Below are 27,959 nucleotides of genomic sequence, written 5' to 3' on the forward strand. Positions count from 1 at the left end.
CTATTTCTTTGCAGTGATTACTGAGGAAGGCTTTCTTATCTCTCCTTGCTGTTCTTTGAAACTCTGCATTCAAATGGGTATATCTTTCCTTTTCTCCTTTGCTTTTTACTTCTTCTTTTCACAACTATTTGTAAGCCCTCCTCAGACAACCATTTTGCCTGTTTGCCTTCGTTTTTCTTTGGGATGGTCTTGATCCCTGCCTCCTGCACAGTGTCACAAACCTCCATCCATAGTTCTTCAGGCACTCCGTCTATCTGATCTAATCCCTTGAATCTATTTCTCACTTCCATGGTATAATTGTAAGTGATTTGATTTAGCTCACACCTGAATAGTCTGGCCTGGAGAATTCCATGGACTGTATAGCCCATGGGGTTGCAAAGAACTGGACACAACTGAGCGACTTTCACTTTCACTAACTTCGTCTATGACACTGTAGAGTGACACTAGCAAATCTGTACTCGTCGCGTAACTAATCATTTTAACTAAACCTTTGCAATGAGTAAAACTGCTCAGAATCTGCAAAGAGGCACTAGAACAGCATTTTAGCTGGCTTCTAAGATTGCATTCCAGGGTCTAACTGGGACACAGAAACCCCCAGAAAATTAACTGTTCTGGGCAGAAAGAAGGAAGAAGATATACTAGGTCCCTGGGGCACATTAACTAATCAATTAAATTTAAAAGGGATCTGATAATCTGGTGCTGCCTGAGGGAGCAGCCCAAGTCCAAGGTCAGGGCTGCCCAGAGGAGCTACCCCATTTCCAAGCTAAGGAGCAGAGGCTGCGCTTTGCTGGAGCAGCCGTGAAGAGATAACCCACATCCAAGGTAAGAGAAACCCAAGTTAAGACGGAAGGTGCTGAGAGAGGGCATCAGAGGGCAGACAGACTAAAACCACAATCACAGAAAACTAGCCAACCTGATCGTATGGACCACAGCTTGTCTGACTTAATGAAACTAAGCCATGCCGTGTAAGGACACCCAAGACAGAGAGGGCACGGTGGAGAGGTCTGACAGAATGTGGTCCACTGGAGAAACGAATGGCAATCATTTCAGTATTCTTGCCTTGAGAACCTCATGAACAGTATGAAAAGGCAACAAATTAGGACACTGAAAGATGAACTCCCCAGGTCGGTAGATGCACAATATGCTACTGGACATCAGTGGAGAACTAACTCTAGAAAGAATGAAGGGAAGGAGCCAAAGAAAAAACAACACCCAGTTGTGGATGTGACGGGTGACAGAAATAAGGTCCGATGCTGTAAAGAGCAATATGGCATAGAAACATGGAATGTCAGGTTCATGAATCAAAGCAAATTGGAAGTGGTCAAACAGGAGATGGCAAGAGTAAACGTCAACATTCTAGGAATCGGTGAACTAAGATGGACTAGGATCGGTGAATTTAACTCAAGATGACCATTATATCTACTACTATGGGCAGGAATCCCTTAGAGAAACAGAGTAGCCAACATGGTCAACAGAGGAGTCTGAAATGCCGTACTTGGATGCTATCTCAAAAACGACAGAATGATCTCTGTTCGTCTCCAAGGCAAACTTAATCCAAGTCTATGCCCCAACCAGTAATGCTGAAGAAGCTGAAGTTGAATGGTTCTATGAAGATCTAGAAGACCTTTTAGAACTAACACTCAAAAAAGATGTCCTTTTCATTATAGGACACTGGAATGCTAAAGTCAGAAGTCAAGAAACACCTGGAGTAAAAGGCAAATTTGGCCTTGGAATGCGGAATGAAGCAGGGCAAAGGCTAATAGAGTTTTGCCAAGAGAATGCATTGGTCATAGCCAACACTCCCTTCCAACAAAACAAGAGAAGACCCTACACATGGACATCATCAGATGGTTAACACCAAAATCAGGTAGATTATATTGTTTGGAGCCAAAGATGGAGAAGTTCTATACAGTAGGCTAAAACAAGACAGGGAGCTGACTGTGGCTCAGATCATGAACTCCTTATTGCCAAACTCAGACTTAAATTGAACAAAGTGGAGAAAACCACTAGACCATTCAGGTATGACCTAAATCATATCCCTTTTGATTATACAGTGGAAGTGAGAAATAGATTTACCGGACTAGATCTGATAGACAGAGTGCCTGAAGAACTATGGACAGAAATTCGTAACATTGTATAAGAAGCACTGATCAAAACTATCCCCAAGAATAAGAAATGCAAAAAGGCAAAATAGTTGTCTGAGGAGGCCTTACAAATAGCTGTGAAAAAAAGGGAAGCAAAAAGCAAAGAAAAGGAAAGATATACCCATTTGAATGCAGAGTTCCAAAGAACAGCAAGGGGAGATAAGAAAGCTTTCCTCAGTGATCAATGCAAAGAAATAGAGAAAAACAACAGAATGGGAAAGACTAGAGATCTCTTCAAGAAAATTACAGATACCAAGGGAACATTTCATGCAAAGATGGGCTCGATAAAGGACAGAAATGGTATGGACCTAACAGAAGCAGAAGATACTACACAGAAGAACTATACAAAAAAGATCTTCATGACCTAGATAATCACAATGGTGTGATCACTCACCTAGAGCCAGACATTCTGGAATGCGAAGTCAAGTGGGCCTTAGGAAGCATCACTATGAACAAAGCTCCTGGAGGTGATGCAATTCCATTTGAGCTATTTCAAATCCTGAAGGATGATGCTGTGAAAGTGCTGCACTCAATATGTCAGCAAATTAGGAAAACTCAGCAGTGGCCACCGGACTGGAAAACGTCAGTTTTCATTCCAAATCCAAAGAAAGGCAATGCCAAAGAATGCTCAAACTACTGCACAATCACATTCATCTTACAACGCTTGTAAAGTAGTGTTTCAAGTTCTCCAAGCCAGGCTTCAGCAACATCTGAACTGTGAAATTCCAAATGTTCAAGCTGGTTTTAGAAAAGGCAGAGGAACCAGAGATCTAATTGCCAACATCCGCTGGATCATCGAAAAACCAAGAGAGTTCCACAAAAACATCTATTTCTGCTTTATTGATGATGCCAAAGCCTTTGACTGTGTGGATCACAAGAAACTGTGGAAAACTCTGAAAGAGATGGGAATACCAGACCACCTGACCTGCCTCTTGAGGAATCTCTATGCAGGTCAGGAAGTAACAGTTAGAACTGGACATGGAAAAATAGACTGGTTCCAAATAGGAAAAGGAGTATGTCAAGGCTATATACTGCCACCCTGCTTATTTAACTTATATGCAGAGTACATCATGAGAAACGCTGGACTGGAAGAAGCACAAGCTGGAATCAAGATTGCCGGGAGAAACAGCAATAACCTCAGATAGGCAGATGACACCACCCTTATGGCAGAAAGTGAAGAGGAACTAAAAAGCCTCTTGATGAAAGTGAAAGTGGAGAGTGAAAAAGTTGGCTTAAAGCTCAACATTCAGAAAACGAAGCTCATGGCATCTTGTCCCATCACTTCATGGCAAATAGATGGGGAAACAGTGGAAACAATGACAGACTTTTTTATTTTGGGGCGCTCCAAAATCAATGCAGATGGTGATGGCAGCCATGAAATTAAAGATGCTTGCTCCGTGAAAGAAAAGCTATGACCAATCTAGACAGTATATTTAAAAGCAGAGACATTACTTTGCCAACAAAGTTACATCTAGTCAAAGCTATGGTTTTCCCAATAGTCATGTATGGATGTGAGAGTTGGACCATAAAGAAAACTGATGCTTTTAAACTGTGGTTTTGGAGAAGATTCTTGAAGGTCCCTTGGACTGCAAGGAGATCCAACCAGTCAATCCTCAAGGAAATCAGTCCTGAATATCACTGGAAGAACTGATGCTGAAGCTGAAACTTCAATACTTTGGCCACCTGATGCGAAGAACTGACCCATTGGAAAAGACCCTGTTTCTGGTAAAGACTGAAGGCAGGAGAAGGGGATGACCTAGGTTGAGATGGCTAGATGGCATCACCTACTTGATGGACAGGACTCTGAGAAAGCTTCGGGAGTTGGTGATGGACAGGGAAGCTTGGTGTGCTGCAGTACACAGGGTTACAAAGAGTGGGACGTGACTGAAGTGATGTGAACTGGGTTCACAGTAATATTAAACATGAGGTACAAAGACTTGCCCCATGCTCCCAGTCCTCACCCTCCACATCCTCTTCCTTTACCAAGAACCCCTACCATACAGATTTGTTTCATCTGTATCTGATCAACGTACATTGATACCTCAGTATCCAACAGAGTCCCAGCTGACATTAGAGTTCACTCTTGGATGTCTCACATTCTATGCTTTGGACAAAGTATCCAAGTATATCTACCATTACAGTATCATGGAGTAGTTTCACCTTCCTAAAAATCTTCTGAACTCTATCCTTTCTTCCCTGCTACAAACCTTAGATGCCACTGATCTTTTTACTTTTTATAAAGTATCCCTTTTCTACAATGCAATGTATTTGGAATTATATAGCACACAGCCTTCACAGATTAGCTTCTTCCACTTAGTATTTAAGTTTCTTCCATGTCTTTTCATGACTTGATGGTTCATTTCTTTTTAGAACTGAATAATATTCATTGTCTGCATATATTAGTTTACTTACTCATTCACCTACTGAAAGACATTTTGGTTGCTTTCAAGTTTGGTAACTATGAATAAAGATGCTGTAAACATCTGTGTGCAGGTTTCTGTGCAATGTAAGAATGTAAGTTCTCAGCTTCCCTGGGTAAATTTAGTGTAACTGCTGGATCATATGGTAAGAGACCTGGAGGAGGGCATGGCAACCCACTCCAGTATTCTTGTTTGGAGAATCCCCCTGACAAAGCCTGGTAAATATGGTACACAGGATTTCAAAATAGCTGGATAAGACTGAAGCAATTTAGCACGCACATGCATGGTAAGAGAACGTTGAGTGTTGTAAGAAACCACCGAACTATCTTCCCAAAAAGCTGTACCATTTCACATTTCCACCAGCAATAAAGGAGAGTTCCTGTTGCTTCACATCCTCACCAGCATTTGGAGTTGCCAAGCATTCTGGATTTTGGCCATTTATCTCTACGTTCGCATTTCCCCGAATTTCTTGTTTTCTCTTCTATGGCCATGCCGCATGGCATGTGAGATTGTAGTTCCCAGACCAGTGGAAGCACAGAGCTCTAACCACCAGACCACCAAGAAATTCCCGGTATACTTTCTTTGGTGAGGTCTCTGTTAAGATTTTTGGCTCACTTTTTAATCGAGTTGTTTGATTTTTCACTTGTTAAGTTTTAAGGGTTCTTTGTACAGTAGAACAGTTCTTATCTTTTGCAGTTATTTTATCCCAAATTGTCTTCACATTCTCTTAATACTGTCTTTCAGAAAGCATACATTTTCAACTTTAATGTAGTCCACTCATCAATTCATTTTTTCATGACTATTACCTTTGGTGTTGTATCTAAAACATCATCACCAAACCTAAGGTAATCTGGATGTTCTCCCATGTTATCTAGGAGTTTTATAATTTTGCATTTCACATTTTGGTCTGTTATCTGAAATTTGAGTTAATCTGAGTTAATTTTGTGAAGGATGTAGAATCTATGCCTAGATTCATTTTTTTGCAAGTGGATATACAAGTGTCAAGTATCATTTGCTAAAAAGATTCTGTGCTTTTCAGCTGCTGTGGTGGGGAGGAGAGGGTAGAAGGTACACAGAGAGTAACAAGGAAACATTAAAAAAAAAAGACTGTGCTTTTAATAGAACATTGTGCATAAAATATAAAATTCCTATAAGGAGATGTGGTCCTATTTGCACTTCTGAAAGATATTCAAATATCACGATTGCCTGATAAGCACTAAGAGATGTACAAAGCAAACACAGAGACCATTCAGGACGGACTCATACCTGGTTTAGAGGCTGGCAGGGGCAAGGGCTAAAATCAACAAAGCAGGGGAAAAAAACCTCAGGATTCCTAGACTTAGCAGAGTTGGTAAGGTGTGCAAGTAACAGGCAGCTAAAGAGAAGAGTCTCTCTTCATTGTCCAACTCTTCCTACTTACAAGAAAGGAATCAGAAATTCACTAGCTTCCCTTCCCCTTAACTCAAATTTCCTGTATCAAGTCATTCCAGAGTCGCTAAGAGTCTGACGTGACTGAGCGACTTCAATTTCACTTTTCACTTTCATGCATTGGAGAAGGCAATGGCAACCCACTCCAGTGTTCTTGCCTGGAAAATCCCAGGGACGGGGGAGCCTGGTGGGCTGCCGACTATGGGATCGCACAGAGTCGGACACGACTGAAGTGACTTAGCAAAAATGAATATACTGGGTACCTGCCAATGACTTAGCACAGACATATCCCAATGTAGTGAAGCTAAAATCCTGTTCTTATACTAAAATCCTCCTTTTAAATTCAGAGCATTTGCTGCAATTAATGCATGCAAATAATAAAGTGATCCACAGGCAGATTTCCCATGTAATTTCTATTCAGGAAAAAAATTAAGTACCTAATTTTAAACATTACTTTGAAGCTTTTCATAGAGAATCTTCACTTCTGTTTAACTGAAATGTATGAATCTTCCTTTTAACAGAAATGACTTGCCAGATCAAAAAGGAAACTTTGCTCTTTAATGAAAGAAAGTGTTTTTTACTAATGAAATCTTCTCCTACTTCTCGCTGCTTCCAGAAAGAAGATAAAATTTAATTGTGTACAAGTGAGAAAATGGCAAGCATAGCAGAAAAGTTACTTTGCCAGCCAAAGGGTCTATAATGATGGTGAACAGACCTGAATCATTAAAAAATGAGTAGTGGCTGCAAAATGAAACATATGAAAACTATCATAACGGTAGCATGAAATAAGTGACATGAATATCCCCAAGGGAAATACCTGGAGAGGTTAACTTTAATTTAGGTATACTAAGGAAACCCAAGTAAGATGGTAGGTGTTGCAAGAGGGCATCAGAGGGCAGACACACTGAAACCATACTCACAGAAAACTAGTCAATCTAATCATATTAGGACCACAGCCTTGTCTAACTCATGAAACCAAGCCATGCCCTCAGGGCAACCCAGGTCCGGTGGCTCATGGAGGAGAGGTCTGACAGAATGTGGTCCACTGGAGAAAAGAATGGCAAACCACTTCAGTATTCTTGCCTTGAGAACCCCATGAACAGTATGAAAAGGCAAAATGATAGGATACCAAAAGAGGAACTCCCCAGGTCATTAGGTGCCCAATATGCTACTGGAGATCAGTGGAAAGATAAGTCCAGAAAGAATGAAGGGATGGAGCCAAAGCAAAAACAATACCCAGCTGTGGATGTGACTGGTGATAGAAGCAAGGTCCGATGCTGTAAAGAGCAATATTGCATAGGAATCTGGAATGTCAGGTCCCTGAATCAAGGCAAATTGGAAGTGATCAAACAAGAGATGGCAACAGTGAACACCGACATTCTAGGAATCAGCAAACTAAAATGGACTGGAATGGGTGAATTTAACTCAGATGACCATTATATCTACTACTGCGGGCAGGAATCCCTCAGAAGAAATGGAGTACCCATCATGGTCAACAAAAGAGTCTGAAATGCAGTACTTGGATGCAATCTCAAAAACGAGAGAATGATCTCTGTTCGTCTCCAAGGCAAACCATTCAATATCACAGTATTCCAAGTCTATGCCCCAACCAGTAACGCTGAAGAAGCTGAAGTTGAATGGTTTTATGAAGACCTACAAGACCTTTTAGAACTAAAACTCAAAAGAGATGTTTTTTCATTGTAGGGGACTGGAATGCAAAAGTCAGAAGTCAAGAAACACCTGGAGTAACAGGCAAATTTGGCCTTGGAATGTGGAATGAAGGAGGGCAAAGACTAATAGCGTTTTGCCAAGAAAATGCACTGGTCATAGAAAAAACCCTCTTCCAACAACCCAAGAGAAGACTCTACACATGGACATCACGAGATGGTCAACACCGAAATCAGATTGATTATATTCTTTGCAGCCAAAGATGGAGAAGCTCTATACAGTCAACAAAAACAAGACCAGGAGCTGACTGTGGCTCAGATCATGAACTTCTTATTGCCAAATTCAGACTTAAATTGAAGAAAGTAGGGAAAACCTCTAGAGCATTCAAGTATGACCTAAATCAAATCCCTTATGATTATACAGTGGAAGTGAGAAATAGATTAAAGGGCCTAGATCTGATAGATAGAGTGCCTGATAACTATGAACTGAGGTTCGTGACACTGTACAGGAGACAAGGATCAAGACAATCCCCATGGAAAAGAAATGCAAAAAACCAAAATGGCTGTCTGGGGAGGCCTTACAAATAGCTGTGAAAAGAAGAGAGGTGAAAAGCAAAGGAGAAAAGGAAAGATATAAGCATCTGAATGCAGAGTTCCAGAGAATAGCAAGAAGAGATAAGAAAGCCTTCTTCAGCGATCAATGCAAAGAAATAGAGGAAAACAACAGAATGGGAAAGACTAGAGATCTCTTCAAGAAAATTAGAGATACCAAGGGAACATTTCATGCAAAGATGGGCTCGATAAAGGAAAGAAATGGTATGGACCTAACAGAAGCAGAAGATATTAAGAAGAGGTGGCAAGAATACACGGAAGAACTGTACAAAAAAGATCTTCACGATCAAGATAATCATCATGGTGTGATCACTAATCTAGAGCCAGACATTCTGGAATGTGAAGTCAAGTGGGCCTTGGAAAGCATTACTATGAACAAAGCTCGTGGAGGTGATGGAATTCCAGTTGAGCTGTTTCAAATCCTGAAAGATGAGGCTGTGAAAGTGCTGCACTCAATATGCCAGCAAGTTTGGAAAACTCAGCAGTGGTCACAGGACTGGAAAAGTTCAGTTTTCATTCCAATTCCAAAGAAAGGCAATGCCAAAGAATGCTCAAACTACCGCACAACTGCACTCATCTCACATGCTAGTAAAGTAATGCTCAACACTCTCCAAGCCAGGTTTCAGCAATACGTGAACCGTGAACTTCTTGATGTTCAAGCTGGCTTTAGAAAAGGCAGAGGAACCAGAGATCAAATTGCCAACATCCACTGGATCATCGAAAATGTAAGGAAGTTCCAGAAAAACATCTACTTCTGCTTTATTGATGATGCCAAAGCCTTTGACTGTGTGGATCACAATAAACTGTGGAAAATTCTGAAAGAGATGGGAATACCAGACCACCTGACCTGCCTCTTGAGAAATCTGTATGCAGGTCAGGAAGCAACAATTAGAACTGGACATGGAACAACAGATTGGTTCCAAATAGGAAAAGGAGTACGTCAAGGCTGTATATTGTCACCCTGCTTATTTAACTTATATGCAGAGTACATCATGAGAAACGCTGTACTGGAAGAAGCACAAGCTGGAATCAACATTGCCAGGAGAAATATCAATAACCTCAGATATGCAGATGATACCACCCTTATGGCAGAAAGTGAAGAGGAACTCAAAAGCCTCTTGATGAAAGTGAAAGAGGAGAGTGAAAAAGTTGGCTTAAAGCTCAACATTCAGAAAACGAATATCACGGCATCCCGTCCCATTACTTCATGGCAAATAGATGGGGAAACAGTGGAAACAGTGTCAGGCTTTATTTTGGGGGGCTCCAAAATCACTGCAGATGGTGACTGCAGCCATGAAATTAAAAGAAGCTTACTCCTTGGAAAGAAAATTATGACCAACCTAGATAGCATATTCAAAAGCAGAGACATTACTTTGCTGACTAAGGTCCATCTAGTCAAGGCTATGGTTTTTCCAGCAGTCATGTATGGATGTGAGAGTTGGACTGTGAAAAAGGCTGAGTGCCAAAGAATTGATGCTTTTGAACTGTGGTGTTGGAGAAGACTCTTGAGAGTCCCTTGACTGCAAGGAGATCCAACCAGTCCATTCTGAAGGAGGTCAACCCTGGGATTTCTTTGGAAGGAATGATGCTAAAGCTGAAGCTCCAGTACTCTGGCCACCTCATGTGAAGAGTTGACTCATTGGAATAGACTTTGATGCTGGGAGGGATTGGGAGCAAGAGGAGAAGGGGACAACAGAGGATGAGATGGCTGGATGGCATCACTGACTCGATGGATGACGTGAGTCTGAGTGAACTCCGGGAGTTGGTGATGGACAGGGAGGCCTGGCGTGCTGCGATTCATGCGGTCGCAAAGAGTCAGATTCGCCTGAGCGACTGAACTGAACGAATGAAAAATATTTGACCATCTTTACTGTCACTACCAATAACATTTTTCTGAAATGTTGGGGTTAAGATGGAATCTCTTAAAACCTAGGCCCTAAAGCCCCCATATCACACACAAAATTTGTTTTATGCAGATGTATGATCTAAACAGAATGTTCATATAGCAACTCTAAAACAACAGAAAATTTTCAATGTAAGGACATTTATTTTTTTCATAAGACTGATGAGAAATACTTTAAACTTAGATTAGAATTGGCTACATAAAACTGTTGGCATTAGTCACTCAGTCGTGACCAGTTCTTTGCAATCCCATGAACTGTAGCCCACCAGGATCCTCTGTCCATGGAATTTTCCAGGCAAGAATATTGGAGTGGGTTGCCATTCTGTTTTCCAGGGGATCTTCCTGGCCCAGGGACTTAACCTGGGTCATCTGCATTGCAGGCAGATTCTTTTATCAGCTGAGCCACCAAGGAAGGGCTACATAAAATAGGTAATATAATAAAAGATTCAGTGCCACGTAATAATATATGTAACAATGAAATAACTATCCCTACCTGGGAAATGTAGGACTTTTGAAAGGAAAAGTGAAGTGTAGTTGCTCAGTCATGTCCAACTCTTTGCAACCCCGTGGACTGTAGCCCACTAGGCTCCACTGTCCGTGGAATTTTCCCAGTAAGAATATTGGAGTAAATTACCATTTCCTTCTCCAAGGGCTCTTGCTAACCCAGGGATCAAACTCATATCTCCTGCACCTCCTGCATTGGCAGGACGATTGGATTGCTTACCATTGAGCCACTTGGGAAGCCCTAGATATCCACATACAAAAGGATAAAGATGGATCCTTACTACCCACTATACACAAAAGTTTTCCAAAATCAAAACTATAAAACTCTTAGAAGAAAACAAAGGAATAAATCTTTGAGACCTTGAATTAGGTAATGGCTAACAACATAAAAAGCTCAAGAGGCAATAGAAAAAAATAAACTCAATTTCATGAAAATTTAAAACTTCATACTTCAAAGCACACCATCAAGAAAATGAAAAGACAAGCCACCAAACAGCAGAAAATATTGGCAAATCATATCTCTATAAGAGACTTGTATTCACAATACATGAGGAACTCATGCAACTCAACAAATAACTCAGTTAAAAAATGGGTAACTGATTTGAATAGACATTTCATGATATATATACACAAATGGCAAGTTCAGTTCAGTTCAGCTCAGTCGCTCAGTCGTGTCCGACTGTTTGCGACCCCATGAATCGCAGCACACCAGGCCTCCCTGTCCATCACCAATTCCCGGAGTTCACTCAGACTCACGTCGTCCATCGAGTCAGTGATGCCATCCAGCCATCTCATCCTCTGTTGTCCCCTTCTCCTTCTGCCCCCAATCCCTCCCAGCATCAGAGTCTTTTCCAATGAGTCAACTCTTCCCATGAGGTGGCCAAAGTACTGGAGTTTCGGCTTTAGCATCATTCCTTCCAAAGAAATCCCAGGGCTGATCTCCTTCAGAATGGACTGGTTGGATCTCCTTGCAGTCCAAGGGACTCTTAACAGTCTTCTTCAACACGGTTCAAAAGCATCAATTCTTTGGCACTCAGCCTTCTTCACAGTCCAACTCTCACATCCATACATGACCACAGGAAAAACCATAGCCTTGACTAGACAGACCTTAGTCAGCAAAGTAATGTCTCTGCTTTTGAATATGCTATCTAGGTTGGTCATAACTTTTCTTCCAAGGAGTAAGCTTCTTTTAATTTCATGGCTGCAATCACCATCTGCAGTGATTTTGGAGCCCAAAAAAATAAAGCCTGATACTGTTTCCCCATCTATTTCCAATGAAGTGATGGGACCAGATGGGCTTCAGCAATACGTGAACCGTGAACTTCCTAATGTTCAAGCTGGTTTTAGAAAAGGCAGAGGATCCAGAGACCAAATTGCCAACATCCGCTGGATCATGGAAAAAGCAAGAGAGTTCCAGAAATACACCTACTTCTGCTTTATTGATGATGCCAAAGCCTTTGACTGTGTGGATCACAAGAAACTGTGGAAAATTCTGAGAGAGATGGGAATACCAGACCACCTGACCTGCCTCTTGAGAAATCTGTATGCAGGTCAGAAGCAACCATTAGAACTGGACATGGAACAACAGACTGGTTCCAAATAGGAAAAGGAGGACGTCAAGGCTGTATATTGTCACCCTGCTTATTTAACTTATATGCGGAGTACATCATGAGAAACGCTGGGCTGGAAGAAGCACAAGCTGGAATCAAGATTGCAGGGATAAATATCAATAACCTCAGATATGCAGATGACACCACCCTTATGGCAGAAAGTGAAGAGGAACTAAAAAGCCTCTTGATGAAAGTGAAAGTGGAGAGTGAAAAAGTTGGCTTAAAGCTCAGCATTCAGAAAATGAAGATCATGACACAAATGGCAAATAAGCATGAAAAGATACTCAACATCTTAGTCATTAGGGAAATGCAAATCAAAACCACAATGAGATACCACTTCATACCCACTAGGATGCCTAAAATAGAAAGACAGACAATAACAACTGTCAGTTAAGATGTAGAGAAATTGGAATCCTCATACACTGATGGTAGGATTATAAAATGCTGCAGCCACTTGGAAAACAGTTTGCCTGTTCCTCAAAAAGTTAAACACAGAGTTACCATATACCTCCATATAACTCCATACACCATCAACTGCACTCCTAGGTACATATTCAAGAGAACTGGAAATATAGATTCACCAGTAAATTTGTATGTGAACATTTATGGTAGTGTTATTCTATTCACAACAGTAAAAAAGTAGAAACAATATAAATGTCCATCAACACAAAATGTGGCATACCCATACAATACATTTAACAATAAAAAGAAATGAAGTAATGACACATACTACAACATGGATAAACCTTGATAACATGTTAAGTGAAAGAAGACAGTCATGAAAGATTACATATTGGATGAGTCCATTTATATGAGATGTCCTAAATAAGCAAATACAGAAACAGAAAATAGATTAGAGGCTGCCAGATGCAGGGAATAAGAGAAGGGAGGGAGGGAACTGCTAATATTTTTAAAGGAGTATTCTTGAGAGGTGAGGAAATTGTTCTAAAAAGAGTTGTGATGGTTCACAACTCTACGAATATACTAAAAACCACTGAATTGTACACTTTAAAAAGTTTTATGTTATATAAATTTTATCAATAAAGCTGTTATAAAAACAAAACAAATTTAAAGGTGTGAATTAGAGGGAAGGAATTGTGCTTACAGCACAGAAATAGTTCTGCTCCTAATAATTACAAAGAAAGAAAGAAAAAAAAAAAAGGACTGTCTTAAGTCATAGTCACCACTAAGAATGTTAAAAAATTTTTTCCAGATGATCACAATTACAACAAGCTCACAAAGCAAAAAGTATTGTAGTTATTTTGTTCTTTAGAATTCAACAGAATGCTACAATTTCATTTAAAAGACAAAAGTTATATTACGATGATTAGAGCAATCTAAAATTTGAGAAAAAAAATAAAGATCATTTAAATATACAACATTTTTTAAGGCTTACTGAAATAACTAAAGAGAGTCATACTACTCTGGATATGCCAATATTCTAACTTTGCTTAATGAAATTAACCGAAGAAAAAAATTTCAAGACAAGTATTCTACAAGGATAACAATTAAGTAACTCATACAACTGAGCTTCTAAAAGGAAACAAAATTAAACACTCAAATCTTTCAAAATTAGTTAGTTCATTAATGCAAACCAGAAACACTACAGAATTCAGATGTTGCACCATTCTAAGAAGTAACAACACTATTACCTAAAAATTGGAAAGTTAAGAATAAGAACTATACCACTCTCTCTCCTCATCTTCCAAGGGGTGGGGGATGGGAATTAAGAAGTAAAGTTACTGGCTTTGTGCACATGTCACGTTTTTATCTTAGTTTGAGGCCTGATTTGGAATAATGTGGTCACCTATTTCTTAAAGTGTGGCATACTCATTTTACTTATTACTACTACTCAAAATGACAACAGACTAAACTTTTTTGTAATGATCAAAAAGTGCCATTCATTGAATACTGACTGTATTTAAGGTATAATTTTAAAACCTTCACACACTCCATTATCAATTCATTTAATCCTTATATCAATCAGAGGGCTAGGAATTACTACCTATTTTACAGCAGGAAACAGGAACCATTTACACCTCAGTCTGGCCAGGCAAGCTACTGAAAAATGTCATCAACCCCTCCCAAGGAAAAGATCAAAACCAATTTTTAAATTTCATTACAGGTTAAAAGAAAAAATACGAAATGCACTATTGGCATATTTTCTTTGACTGTCAAATGGATGTGAAAATGTATTGATAACACGTAGGCTCATCTCTAGGTGATAAAGTTGTGAAGTGAAAACTCCACTACTACAAAAACTCATCCTTAAGTGATAGCAGTCAAGACTATGGATAATTGGTTTATTTTCCTTTTAATTCTTATCCAAATTCCTTCCAAAAACAGAGAAAACCAGACATATCAAAAGAAAAGGTAATTTTTAAAATACTTTACAGAAGAACAGAAAAGTAAAACCAACAAATACTTACTTCCCTCTCCATGAATGTTTTGTTGTGTAGAAACATGCTAAATCCTTATTTTCCTTAATAATGTTCATTTTGTGCTGAATCCTGAAAGATAAAAATATGGGTAAATTTTGTCATAGTGCTAACCTTAAGAGTTTTTCCTGAATCTCCCCCATCATATTTTCATAGACTGCCATATGGTACTGATTTTAAGACGCCCACTTTTTATACAAGACCCTAAGGATGGTCTGTTCACCTCTCTATCAGAGAGCCTGTAGCACACTATATTGTCACAGCTCTTTTCCACTACGCTGAGTCTGAGGACAAGAATTGCCCTCGTATCAACATCCCAAGAATAGTAAAAAGTGAGAATCTAGTAAAAAGTGTTAAAGTAAATGAATCTTTAAATCTCACACTGCCAAACAATATTTTAACACATGACTGTCAAGTGTCAAACCAACTCTAAAAGGTTTTGTCTAGCTGCTAAGTGCTGGCCATCTTGCTGTCACTGTCACTTTAAAGGGAACTTAATATAAATAAGGTTTAACTTGAACAATATTCTCATTATAAAAGTAATTTAGTAAAAGTTAAAATCTTGGTCACTCAGTCATGTCCAGCTCTTTCAGACCCCATGGACTGTAGCCCACCAGGCTCCTCTGCCCACGGAATTCTCCAAGCAAGAATACTGGAGTGGGTTGCCATTCCCTTCTCCAGGAGATCTTCCCAACCCAGGGACTGAACCTAGATCTCCTGCATTGCAGGCAGATTCTTGACTGTCTGAGCCACCAAGGAAGCCCAAAAGTAATTTAAGTACATAGTAAAAACATTTTTAATGTTCATAAAGTAACTCATCTTTCATCCTAGCATCGAAAGATACTAACTTTCCCTCTTTCAGCTAGGAAAAAAAATGTCTTTTTTAAACAAAATTGAGACTGTCATTTATACCACTTAGCTTGTTTTCACAGAATATTAACCTTTTTCCAAGGAATTAAATATTCTTTGAGAAAAAGATTTTTAAGTCACAAGAACAATGTTACTCAAAGTGTAGTTGTCAACATCAAGTGCAGAAATTAAGTGTTCAGAAATGTCTGTTACAGTTTGGTTAGTGAACTCTCTGATTAAACAGGATATAGAACAGTTGAGGATTGCTGACTTGTATGATAAATCACACATGGTATGAGCTTCCTAACAGCCACAGGAAGAGGGACAATGCTATGTGCAATATTTCAAGATTAGTTTGTTGACTGTAACCCTGAAGTGTATAAAATCCAGAATCCATTTAGCTCAAGAAAAAATTTCAGTTTACCTAACTTTACACAATTAATTGTATAAACTGGCTACTAATGAAAGACTAATGATAAATTCTGAAAATATTACATCATTTGCTTCATACTGAATATGATAATTTTACTTCTTTTGTCACTTGGGTACTACTTCCTATCCTTAATAATTAGAAATACACTCTAAAAAATATTGTAAAATACATAAAGTGTCAATAATGCAAACTGAATGGTTAGAATTATGGCTTGCTTAGCTTTCTTCACATCTTTACACGTCTAAACTTTTTTAATCAACAAGTATTCTTTTCATAAATAGAATAAAACTATTTTTCATTCAAAAACATTTTTATAACAGCTTTTTGAGACGATTCACATACCTTAAAATTCACCTCTTTAGAAAGTGTGCAATTCAGAGGTTTTGGTATGTTCACAGAGTTCTACAACGAATACGCTATTTTTATCATTCCAACAAGCAACCCTGCTGGCAGCCACTCCCCAGTCCCCCTCACACCCACTACCTGGCAACCATCTACTTTCTGTCACTATGGACCTGTCTATTATGGAATCTCATATAAATAGAATCATAAAATGCGTTGTCTTTGTGACTGGCTTCTTTCACTGAGCGTAACAAGCGAAAACATTTTCAAAGTTTATCCATGTTGTGGCATGCATCCGTTTCCTATTGTATAGAAACACCACATTTTGTATAACCATTCATCAGTTGCTGGACATATGTGTTGTTTCCATGCATGCATGCTAAGTCGCTGCTAAGAGGTACTCCCAAACAAGGTTTTGTCAAACCTTCCGGAAAAACATCAATTCATCCTCTGAGGCATAATAAAAGAACCACATGTAATAGCAAATTTAGAGAAACCTTTATTGTCACCAGAGAGAAATTTCTCTTAACAGTCAATGACATCTTCCTACTAGTATGTATAGACAGCTAAATATAGACCTGTCAGCTGGTGCACTGTTCTGTTTTTTTCTAGATCGTGTATGTGAAATGACACAGGCAGCCAACCAAGAATTATTAAACCAGCAAACATTATCCCTGTCTTCTGAGTCATATGTAGTAAATGATATTGCTGGAAAGAAACTTAGAGAAGATCTCTGAAAATGTGCCAAAAAAAGTGAAGAATTATAGACCTACAGATGGTATTTTCCCCTCATATACAGTAACTGAAGATTGGGAAAAAGAAAAAAAAGGAGGACAGAAAAAGCAAATGGCTGATACTGAGGAGTGGAGTTTGGATTCTGAGTTCACAATTTAAGATGGGAAGGACTGACTGAACTCTGGCCTATCTAGGAAAAACTGACAAGAAAGAAAATGCGTTTAAGTGAAGACTGGCTGATCCCATCAAGGGACTGTAAAAGGAAAATGAGAGAAAAATATAAAATTTTAAAGTGACAGTCACAAAGAACTTAAGACATGATCTAATAAATCTGTAGGGAGTCTGGGGGAAAATAATCTAGTAACAACAAGGCATACTGAAGAATTTAAAAAATAAACCTAAAGAACGATCTTATCACTGATTTGGGGGAACAAGTAACTCAAACGAATCTTTTAGGAGGGGAATTAAGAAGGCTTATCTACAACTTTTTGGAGATTTATGAATTCAGGGTTGATAAAAGCACTAGATGCCCGAAAGTTCCTAGGTTAGGATAGATAAAATTAATATAGAACTGAAGACACACAAATGGGCCACAGGTATACGAAAAGATGTTCTATGTCATTATCAGGGAGATGCAACTCAAACTCAAAACTACAAGATACTGCCTCACACCTGTTAGGGTGGCTATTATCAAAAAAATAACAGACAAGTTCTGGCGAGCATGTAAAGAAACTTGAACCTTTGTGCATTGTTGATGAGAACGCAAAATGGTGTGTTATGGAAAACAGTATGGAAGTTGCTCAAAAAATTAAAAAATAGAATTATTAGGGAATTCCATGGTTGCCTAGTGGTTAGGACTTGGTGCTTTTGTTAGGGATAAAATACTGACTGACCCCACCCACCCTGGCCAGGCTCTCTAGTAACCATCTGCATGAGTTATTTTACGACAGGAGGTCCTGGTAAGGAACACAGAACTAATAAGCCACTGCCAACCAGAAGAGTTCAGGAAAGGTCAAAAGATGACACCACATGTCCATCTACCTCCCAGAATCCCTCTCACTAGCATCCATCTTGTCTAAGCAATGTGGTGCGCCACCAGGAAGGACTCTGAGTCAAAATGATTAGCCAAAGACAACCCAGAAACTAGTCCCATCAGTCAGTTTTTATGTTAAAACCTGAGACTGCAAGCCATGTGGCAGAGCAGTTCTCCTGGGTTCCCTTACCCTGCTGCTCTCCAGCCGGTGCCCTCTTCCAATAAAGTCTCTTGATTTGTCAGCACGTCTCCTCAGACAATTCTTTTCCTAGTGTTAGACAAGAGCCCAATCGTGGGGCCCTGGAAGGGGCTACACTTTCATTATCGTGGGCCCAGGTTCAATTCCTCATCAGAGAACTAGGATTGTGCCAGCTGCATGTGGCCAAATGAAAAAATAGAATTATCACATGATCCAGAAATCAAACTTTGAGTATTTATCCGAAAGAACTGAAATTTGGACCTCTAATGGAGGAAACAGAAGAGGCTCTATCTCGAAAGCAGGACTCCATCTTGGGCCGAACTGTGGACTTTGAACTATATGCCCAGTATCTATGGAAACATACCACCTGGAAAACCAGGCCCCAAGAAGGAAGAGCCCTGGGGCTCTCTGTTGCCTAAAAGAATACCCTAATTATCTGTGTAACCAAATAGAATCATACATTCTATTATGCTTATTGGGGTATGACCACAGGCCTATTGATAATTATCCATTGTTAACAACCTAGGCTTAAGGCGTATGAATCACGGGTTAACTTTGATTGTATCTCTTTTTCCTTTGTTCAGACTAGTTTCAGGGAATTTCGGAAGGCGAGTTTGGGCACATACACTTGGGGTATATAAGGTTTTCACAAAAACTGGTCCAGGTCGTTGGCTAGGAGACTCTGCCTTGGGCCCGCCAGTGTAATAAACTGCATTCCACTATCTGCACTGTCCCTCTGAGTGAGTTTGTTTCCCGGAAGGTGAGGCTACAACATGAAGAGATGACACAACCATATTCACTGCAGTATTATTTATAAAACTTAAGATGTCTAAACACCCCGAACAGATGAATGGATTAAGAAAATGTGGTATACACAATATTATTCAGTCTTAAAAAAGAAGGACATCCTACAATCTTCAATAATATCACTGAAATTTAAAAATATTATGCTAAGTGAAATAAGCCAGTAACAGAATGCCACTTACATGAATTATCTACAATAGTTCAACTCAGAGAAGAAGGTAGAATGGTAGTTGCCAGTGCCTGAGCTGGAGGGGAAATGGGGAGTTGCTAATTAATGGGTATAAAGTTTCAGTTATGCAAGATGAGTAAGTTCTAGAGTCTGTTTTATAGCACTGGGCCTAAATAGTGAACAATAATGTATACATAAAATCTGTTAAGAGGGGAGATCTTATGTTAAGCGTTTTTCAGTTCAGTTCAGTTCAGCTGCTCAGTCGTGTCCGACTCTTTGCGACCCCATGAATCGCAGCACACCAGGCCTCCCTGTCCATCACCAACTACCGAAGTTCACTTAGACTCACATCCATCGAGTCCATGATACCATCCAGCCATCTCAACCTGGGTCGTCCCCTTCTCCTCCTGCCCCCAATCCCTCCCAGCATCAGAGTCTTTTCCAATGAGTCAACTCTTCTCATGAGGTGGCCAAAGTACTAGAGTTTCGGCTGTAGCATCATTCCTTCCAAAAAATTCTAGGGCTGATCTCCTTCAGAATGGACTGGCTGGATCTTCTCGAAGTCCAAGGGACTCTCAAGAGTCTCTTCCAACACCACAGTCCAAAAGCATCAATTCTTCAGCACTCAGCCTTCTTCACAGTCCAACTCTCACATTCATACATGACCACAGGAAAAACCATAGCCTTGACTAGACGGACCTTAGTTGGCAGAGTAATGTCTCTGCTTTTGAATATGCTATCTCGGTTGGTCATAACTTTTCTTCCAAGGAGTAAGCGTCTTTCAATTTCATGGCTGCAGTCACCATCTGCAGTGACTTTGGAGCCCAGAAAAATAAAGTCTGACACTGTTTCTACTGTTTCCCCATCTATTTGCCATGAATTGATGGGACAAGATGCCATGAGCTTCGTTTTCTGAATCTTGAGCTTTAAGCCAACTTTTTCACTCTCCTCTTTCATTTTCATCAAGAGGCTTTTTAGCTTCTCTTCACTTTCTGCCATAAGGGTGGTGTCATCTGCATATCTGAGGTTACTGATATTTCTCCTGGCAATCTTGATTCCGGCTTGTGTTTCTTCCAGTACAGCGTTTCTCATGATGTACTCTGCACAGAAGTTAAATAAGCAGGGTGACAATATATAGCCTTGACATACTCCTTTTCCTATTTGGAACCAGTCTGTTGTTCCATGTCCAGTTCTAACTGCTGCTTCCTGGCCTGCATACAGATTTCTCAAGAGGCAGGTCAGGTGGTCTGGTATTCCCATCTCTCTCAGAATTTTCCACAGTTTATTGTGATCCACACAGTCAAAGGCTTTGGCATAGTCAGTAAAGCAGAAGTAGGTGTATTTCTGGAACTCTCTTGCTTTTTCCATGATCCAGCGGATGTCGGCAATTTGATTTCTGGTTCCTCTGCCTTTTCTAAAACCAGCTCAAACATCTGGAAGTTCACGGTTCACGTATTGCTGAAGTCTTGCCTGGAGAATGTCAAGCATTACTTTACTAGCATGTGAGATGAGTGCAATTGTGCGGTAGTTTGAGCATTCCTTGGCATTGCCTTTCTTTGGAATTGGAATGAAACCTGACCTTTTCCAGTCCTGTAGCCACTGCTGAGTTTTCCAAACTTGCTGGCATATTGAGTGCAGCACTTTCACAGCATCATCTTTCAGGATTTGAAATAGCTCAACTGGAATTCCATCACCTCCACTAGCTTTGTTCGTAGTGATGCTTTCTAAGGCCCACTTGACTTCACATTCCAAGATGTCTGGCTCTAGATTAGTGATCACATCATCATGATTATCTGGGTCGTGAAGATCTTTTTTGCACAGTTCTTCCATGTATTCTCGCCACCTCTTCTTAATATCTTCTGCTTCTGTTAGGTCTAGACCATTTCTGTCCTTTATCAAGCCCATCTTTGCATGAAATGTTCCCTTGGTATCTGTAATTTTCTTGAAGAGATCTCTAGTCTTTCCCATTCTGTTGTTTTCCTCTATTTCTTTGCATTGATCGCTGAAGAAGGCTTTCTTATCTCTTCTTCCTATTCTTCGGAACTCTGCATTCAGATGCTTATATCTTTCCTTTTCTCCTTGGCTCTTCGCCTCTCTTCTTTTCACAGCTATTTGTAAGGCCTCCCCAGACAGCCATTTTGCTTTTTTGCATTTCTTTTCCATGGGGATGGTCTTGATCCCTGTCTCCTGTACAATGTCACGAACCTCATTCCATAATTCATCAGGCACTCTATCTATCATATCTAGGCCCTTAAATCTATTTCTCACTTCCAGTGTATAATCATAAGGGATTTGATTTAGGTCATACCTGAATGCTCTAGCGGTTTTCCCTACTTTCTTCAATTTAAGTCTGAATTTGGCAATAAGAAGTTCATGATCTGAGCCACAGTAAGCTCCCAGTCTTGTTTTTGTTGACTGTATAGAGCTTCTCCATCTTTGGCTGCAAAGAATATAATCAATCTGATTTCGGTGTTGACCATCTGGTGATGTCAATGTGTAGAGTCTTCTCTTGAGTTGTTGGAAGAGGGTGTTTGCTATGACCAGTGCATTTTCTTGGCAAAACTCTATTAGTTTCTGCCCTGCTTCATTCTGCATTCCAAGGCCAAATTTGCCTGTTACTCCAGGTGTTTCTTGACTTCCTACTCCCCCAAAATTAATTTTAGAAATTCAAAAAGTAAACCACTACCTTGGCCTGTCAGAAAAAAATACTGTATCCCTGATGCAGATTACAATGCTAACAAAAAAATATAATGTAGAGTTGAAGGCTTCTCTGGACATCAGAAGTGCCCGGGGCCAAAATGAGCACACCTGACAATTTACGTCTCATGTTTTAGGAAACAAGTGATACTGCTATTCTGCATCCAAACCTGAACAACAGTCCAAAAAAAGGTGAAGGCTAGTAAAATGGAAGTGCACTTTACAGAAGAAAACCACTCCTCAATCTGAAAAGCTCACCTTCAGTCATGTTATATTTAGATAAGGATACACTGGAGAGATAAGGAAGGGAAGAAATACTTACCTAATAGCCAAGTCAACCCCAAAAATGACAGGTTAATTCAAAGCTCTTATAAGTGCCCATACATCTGAATTAAGATAATGCTTTTCTATTTTAAATCCTGAAATTGGCGAGGGAAGGTGCCCCTGATCAAAAAATTTATGACATGCCTTGAAATTATGCAACAAGTAGGTTTTATTAGGGCTTCCCAGATGGCCTAGTGGTAAAGAACCCACCTGCCAATGCAGGAGACTTTAGAGACACGGGTTCAATCCCTGGGTCGGGAAGATCCCCTGGAGGGCATGGCAACACACTCCAGTAGTCTTGCCTGGAGAATCCCATGGACAGAGGAGCCTGGCAGACCACAGTCCACGGGGTCTCAAAAAGTCAGACAAGACTGAAACGACTAAGCATCCAGCACAGGGTTTACTAAGTACTCATCATGTGTTAATGATGACACATAGCATTTACAACCTACTTACGTATCTCACTGTCTCCATAACAACTAAGATACAGGTATGATGATCCTCATTTTATTGACAAGAAAACTGAGAATTACAAAAATGAAATCACTTCTCTAATTTAACAACTATTAAATGGCTGGGCCAAGCTTTTGAACTCAAACTGCTTAACCCCACACTCAAACTAAACTATAATAGCAATACCTTCCCTCAGGTTTAGAAAATCAATGGGGAACTCCCTGGTGGTCCAGGGTTAGGACTTCCTGCTTGCACTGCAGGGGGCATGGGTTCACTCCCAGGTCCACTCCCTGGTGGGGGAACTAACATCCCACATGCGATGCAGCCAAAAACAAACAAAATTCTCTTTTAAATTTAGAAAATAAAAATAAATTTATTCTGACCATGTAATTACAGGCTTATTGACAGCACATTCCTAGATTAATTTCAAACTAGTTCCAATTATTATCTTCATTTGGAAACATGATTAAGCACCTGCTGCAAACAACTTTGAAACTCACAATTTTAAGCAGTAAAACAAATTACCATAATCAACACAAGGCAAAAGAAATACAACAAAGAGGATGTCTCCAGGGTTGAAATACTCTACCATGTAAAGATAAATATTTTAAATGTTTCCATCCATAGATAAGCTTGGGCTTCCCAGGTGGCACAGTGGTGAAGAATGCCTGCCAAGGCAGGAAATGTGGGATGGATCCCTGGGTCAGTAAGATCCCCTGAGCAGGCAATGGCAACCCACTCTAGTATTCTTGCCTGAAAAATTCCATGGACAGAGGAGTCTCGTAGGCTACAGTCCATGGGGTCACAAAAAGTCAAACACAACTGAGCAGGCATCCACTATAGATAAGCTTAATTAAAAAAATGTTCAAAACAAATACATGACTATAGAAATTTGCTACCAAATGGAAAAAAGACAGTCTCTTCAATAAGTAGTGATGGGAAAACTGGACAGCTACGTGTAAAATAATGAAATTCAAATACTTCCCAAACACCACACACAAAGATAAAGTCAAAATGGATTAGAGACCTGTATGTGAGACCAGGAACTATAAAATCCTTAAAGCAAAACATAGGCATTATTACACTCTTTGACATAAATCACAGCAAGATCCTCTATGATCCAGTCTTTAGAGTAACGGAAATAAAACCAAAAATAAACAAGCAGGACCTAATTAAACTTAAGAGCTTTTGCACAGCAAAGGAAACTATAAACAAAGTCAAAAGACAACTCTCAGAATGGGAGAAAATAAAAGCAATTGAAACAACTGACAAAGGATTAATCTGCAAAATATACAAGAAAAATGCAAATCAAAACTACAATGAGCTATCACCTCACACCAGTCAGAATGGCCATCATCAAAAAGTCTACAAACAATAAATGCTGGAAAGGGTATGGAGAAAAGGGACCCTCTTGCACTGTTGATAGGAATGTAAATACAGCCACTATGGTAAACAGTATGGAGATTCCTTAAAAAACAAAGAATAAAACTACCATATGACCCAGCAATCCCACTACTGGGCATGCAAGCATGCTCAGTCACTAACTCATGTCTGACTCTTTGCAACCCCACGGACTGTAACCTGCCAGGCTCCTCTGTCCGTGGGATTCTCCAGGCAAGAATACTGGAGTGGGTTGCCACTTCCTTCTCCAACTATTGGGCATACACCTGAGAAAACCATAAGTGAAAAAGACACATGTACCCCAATATTCATTGCAGCACTATTTACAATAGCTAGGACATGGAAGCAATCTAGAGGTCCATCGACAGATGAATGGATAAAAGAGCTGTGGTATGTATATACAAAGGAGTATTAGCCATAAAAAGGAACACATTTGAGTCAGTTCTAATGAGGTAGATGAACCCACAGCTTATTACACAGAGTGAAGTAAGTCAGGAAGAGAAACACCAATATCCTGTATTAATGTATATAAATGGAATCTAGAAAGATAGTACTGATGAACCTATTTGCAGGGCAGAAATAGAGACAGAGACATAAAGAACAGACCTGTGGACATAGTTGGGGAAGGAGAGGGTGGGACAAAGTGAGAGTATCATGGAAACATATACATTACTGTATGTAAAACAGATAACCAGTGGGAATTTGTTGTATGATGCAGGGAGCTCAAATCGATGCTCTGTGACAATCTAGAGGGATGGAATGGTTAGGGAGGCGGGAGGGAGGTTCAAGAGGGAGGGGACATGTGTATACCTATAGCTGATTCATGTTAATGCATGGCAGAAACCAATACAATATTGTAAAGCATTATTCTCTTTTAATAATACATATTTTTTTTAAAAAAGGAAATATGCTACCAATCGGTGATTTCAGGATTTTTATAAGTTCAACAGAAAAATACTAGTCTAACTAACAATGAATTTTTAAAACAACCAGATTAATGAGATCTGGGTTGACCTAATTCCCAACAGTGTAATATCAGCCTCTCTAATTTCAAGTAAATCTATTTTATATACTCAAAACCTCAATCATTTGTGATAAAGTCATTTTATCTAATGAAGACAACCAGTGTGGAAACCGCATTAACAGTTTCAGACCCTGAGGGTATTTCTGGATGAGCAGGTGTTAATGTCTAACAAACCGTGCTCCACTAGAGAAGGGAATGGTAAAACACTTCAGTACTCTTGCTTTGAGAACCCCCACGAATAGTATGAAAAGGCAAAGAGATATGATGCTGAAAGATGAACTTCCCAGGTCAGTAGGTGCCCAATATGCTACTGAATATGAGCAGAGAAAATAACTCCAGAAGGAAGGAAGAGGCTGAGCCAAAGCGAAAAGAACGCCCAGCTGTGGATGTGTCTGGTGGTGAAAGTAAAGACCCATGCTGTACAGAACAATACAGCACAGGAACTTGGAATGTTAGGTCTATGAATAAAGGTAAATTGTGAAAGTGAAGGTCGCTCTGCTGCTGCTAAGTCGCTTGTGTCCAACTCTGTGCGGCCCCATAGACGGTAGCCCACCAGGCTCCCCCGTCCCCAGGATTCTCCAGGCAAGAACACTGGAGTGGGTGGCCATTTCCTTCTCCAATGCATGAAAGCGAAAAGTGAAAGGGAAGTCACTCAATCGTGTCCAACTCTTAGCGACCCCATGGACTACAGTCTACCAGGCTCCTCCATCCATGGGATTTTCCAGGCAAGAGTACTGGAGTGGGGTGCCATTGCCTTCTCCGAAAGTCACTCAGTCATGTCCAACTCTTTGCGACCCCCTGGAATTCTCCAGGCCAAAATACTGGAGTGGGTAGCCTTTCCCTTCTCCAGGGGATCTTCCTAACCCAGGGACTGAACCCAGGTCTCCCGCATTGCAGGCGGATTCTTTATCAGCTGAACCACAAGGGAAGCTGGAAATGGTCAAACAGGAAATGGCAAGAGTGAACCTTGACATTTTAGGAATCAGTGAACTAAAATGGACCAGAATGGGTGAAATTAATTCTGATGGCCATTATATCTACTACTGTGGGCAAGAAGTCCTCAGAAGAAATGGGAGTAGCCCTCATAGTCAACAAGAGGCCAAAATGCAGTACTTGGGTGCAATCTCAAAAACAACAAAACAACCTCTGCTCATTTTCAAGGATAACCATTCAATATCACCATAATCCAAATCTATGCCCCAACCACTACTTCTGAAGGAGCTGATGCTGAACGGTTCTATGAAGACCACCAAGACCTTCTAGAATCAAAAAAAGATGTCCTTTCATCATAGGGGACTGGAATGCAAAAGTAGGAAGTCAAGAGATACCTGGAGTAACAGGCAAGTTTGGCCTTGGAGTACAAAATGAATCAAAGGGTAACAGAGTTTTTCCAAGAGAACTCACTGGTCATAGAAAACACCCTTTTTCAAGAACACAATGAAAAGAATAATATCTTTCTATGATAGAAAACTATAAAACTATTTATAGAAAACTATAAAACACTAATGAAAGAAATCAAAGATGACAAAAACAGATGGAGAAATATACCAGTCATGGATCGAAAGAATCAATACAGTGAAAATGAGTATACTACCCAAAGCAACCTATAGATTCAATATAATCCCTATCAAGCTGCTAATATACCAGTCATGGATCGAAAGAATCAATACAGTGAAAATGAGTATACTACCCAAAGCAACCTATAGATTCAATATAATCCCTATCAAGCTACTAACTCCTAGAGGAAAACAAAGGCAAAACACTCTCTGACATAAATCACAGCAGGATCCTCTATGACCCACCTCCCAAAGTAACAGAAATAAAAGCTAAAATAAACAAATAGGACCTAATTAAACTTAAAAGCTTTTGCACAATGAAGGAAACTATAAGCAAGATGGAAAAAACAGCTGTCAGAATGGGAGAAAATAATAGCAAAGGAAGCAACTGACAAAGAACTAATCTCAAAAATATACAAGCAACTCCTGCAGCTCAATTCCAGAAAAATAAATGACCCAATCAAAAAATGGGTTGTATATTCTTACCTCCTTTGTCAAAAATAAAGTACCCATAGGTGTATGGGTTTATTTCTGTGCTTTCTATCTTGTTCCATTGGTCTATATTTCTGTTTTTGTGCCAGTACTATACTGTCTTAATGACTGCAGCTTTGTAGTATAATCTGAAGTCAGCAAGGTTGATTCCTCATGCTCCATTTTCTTTCTCAAGAATCCTTTGGCTTTTCAGGGTCTTTTGTGCTTCCATATGAAATGTGAATTTTTTTGTTCTAGTTCTATGAAAAATGCCATTGGTAATTTGACAGGGAACGCATCGAAGCTGTAGATTGCATTTGGTAATATAGTTATTTTCACAATATTGATTCTTCCTATCTAGGAATATGGAATATCTCTCCAACTATTTATCTTTGATTTCTTTTATTAGTCTTATAATTTTGTGTGTATAGTTCTTTTGTCTCCTTCAGTTCAGTTTAGTTCAGTCACTCAGTTGTGTCTGACTCTTTGTAACCCCATGAACTGGAGCATGTCAGGCCTCCCTGTCCATCACCAACTCCCAGAGTTCACCCAAACTCATGTCCATTGAGTCAGTGATGCCATCCAACCATCTCATCCTCTGTCATTCCCTTCTTCTCCTACCCTCAATCTTTCCCAGCATCAGGGTCTTTTCTAATGAGTCAGTTTGTCTTCTTAGGTATGTTTATTCCTAGATATTTAATTCTTTTTGTTGCAATGGTGAATAGGATTATTAATTTCTCTTT

General features: G+C 39.7%; 1 protein-coding gene across 2 annotated transcripts in view; it reads right to left on the bottom strand.

Annotated features, from left to right (window-relative positions):
* DNAJC13 (DnaJ heat shock protein family (Hsp40) member C13) overlaps window positions 1-27,959 on the bottom strand; it is a 157,749-nt gene that overhangs the window by 120,328 nt on the left and 9,462 nt on the right. For both annotated transcript variants that reach the window (XR_001918368.1, XM_018051322.1), the window contains exon 2: window positions 14,718-14,798. Coding sequence is in view for 1 of the 2 variants with exons in the window: in XM_018051322.1 (XP_017906811.1) it covers window positions 14,718-14,785 (68 nt within the window). In the remaining variant the exon portion in view is untranslated. The remainder of the gene's footprint in view (window positions 1-14,717; window positions 14,799-27,959) is intronic.

The sequence above is a fragment of the Capra hircus genome, chromosome 1 (genome assembly GCF_001704415.2).
Source record: "Capra hircus breed San Clemente chromosome 1, ASM170441v1, whole genome shotgun sequence".
Lineage (NCBI taxonomy): Eukaryota > Metazoa > Chordata > Mammalia > Artiodactyla > Bovidae > Capra > Capra hircus.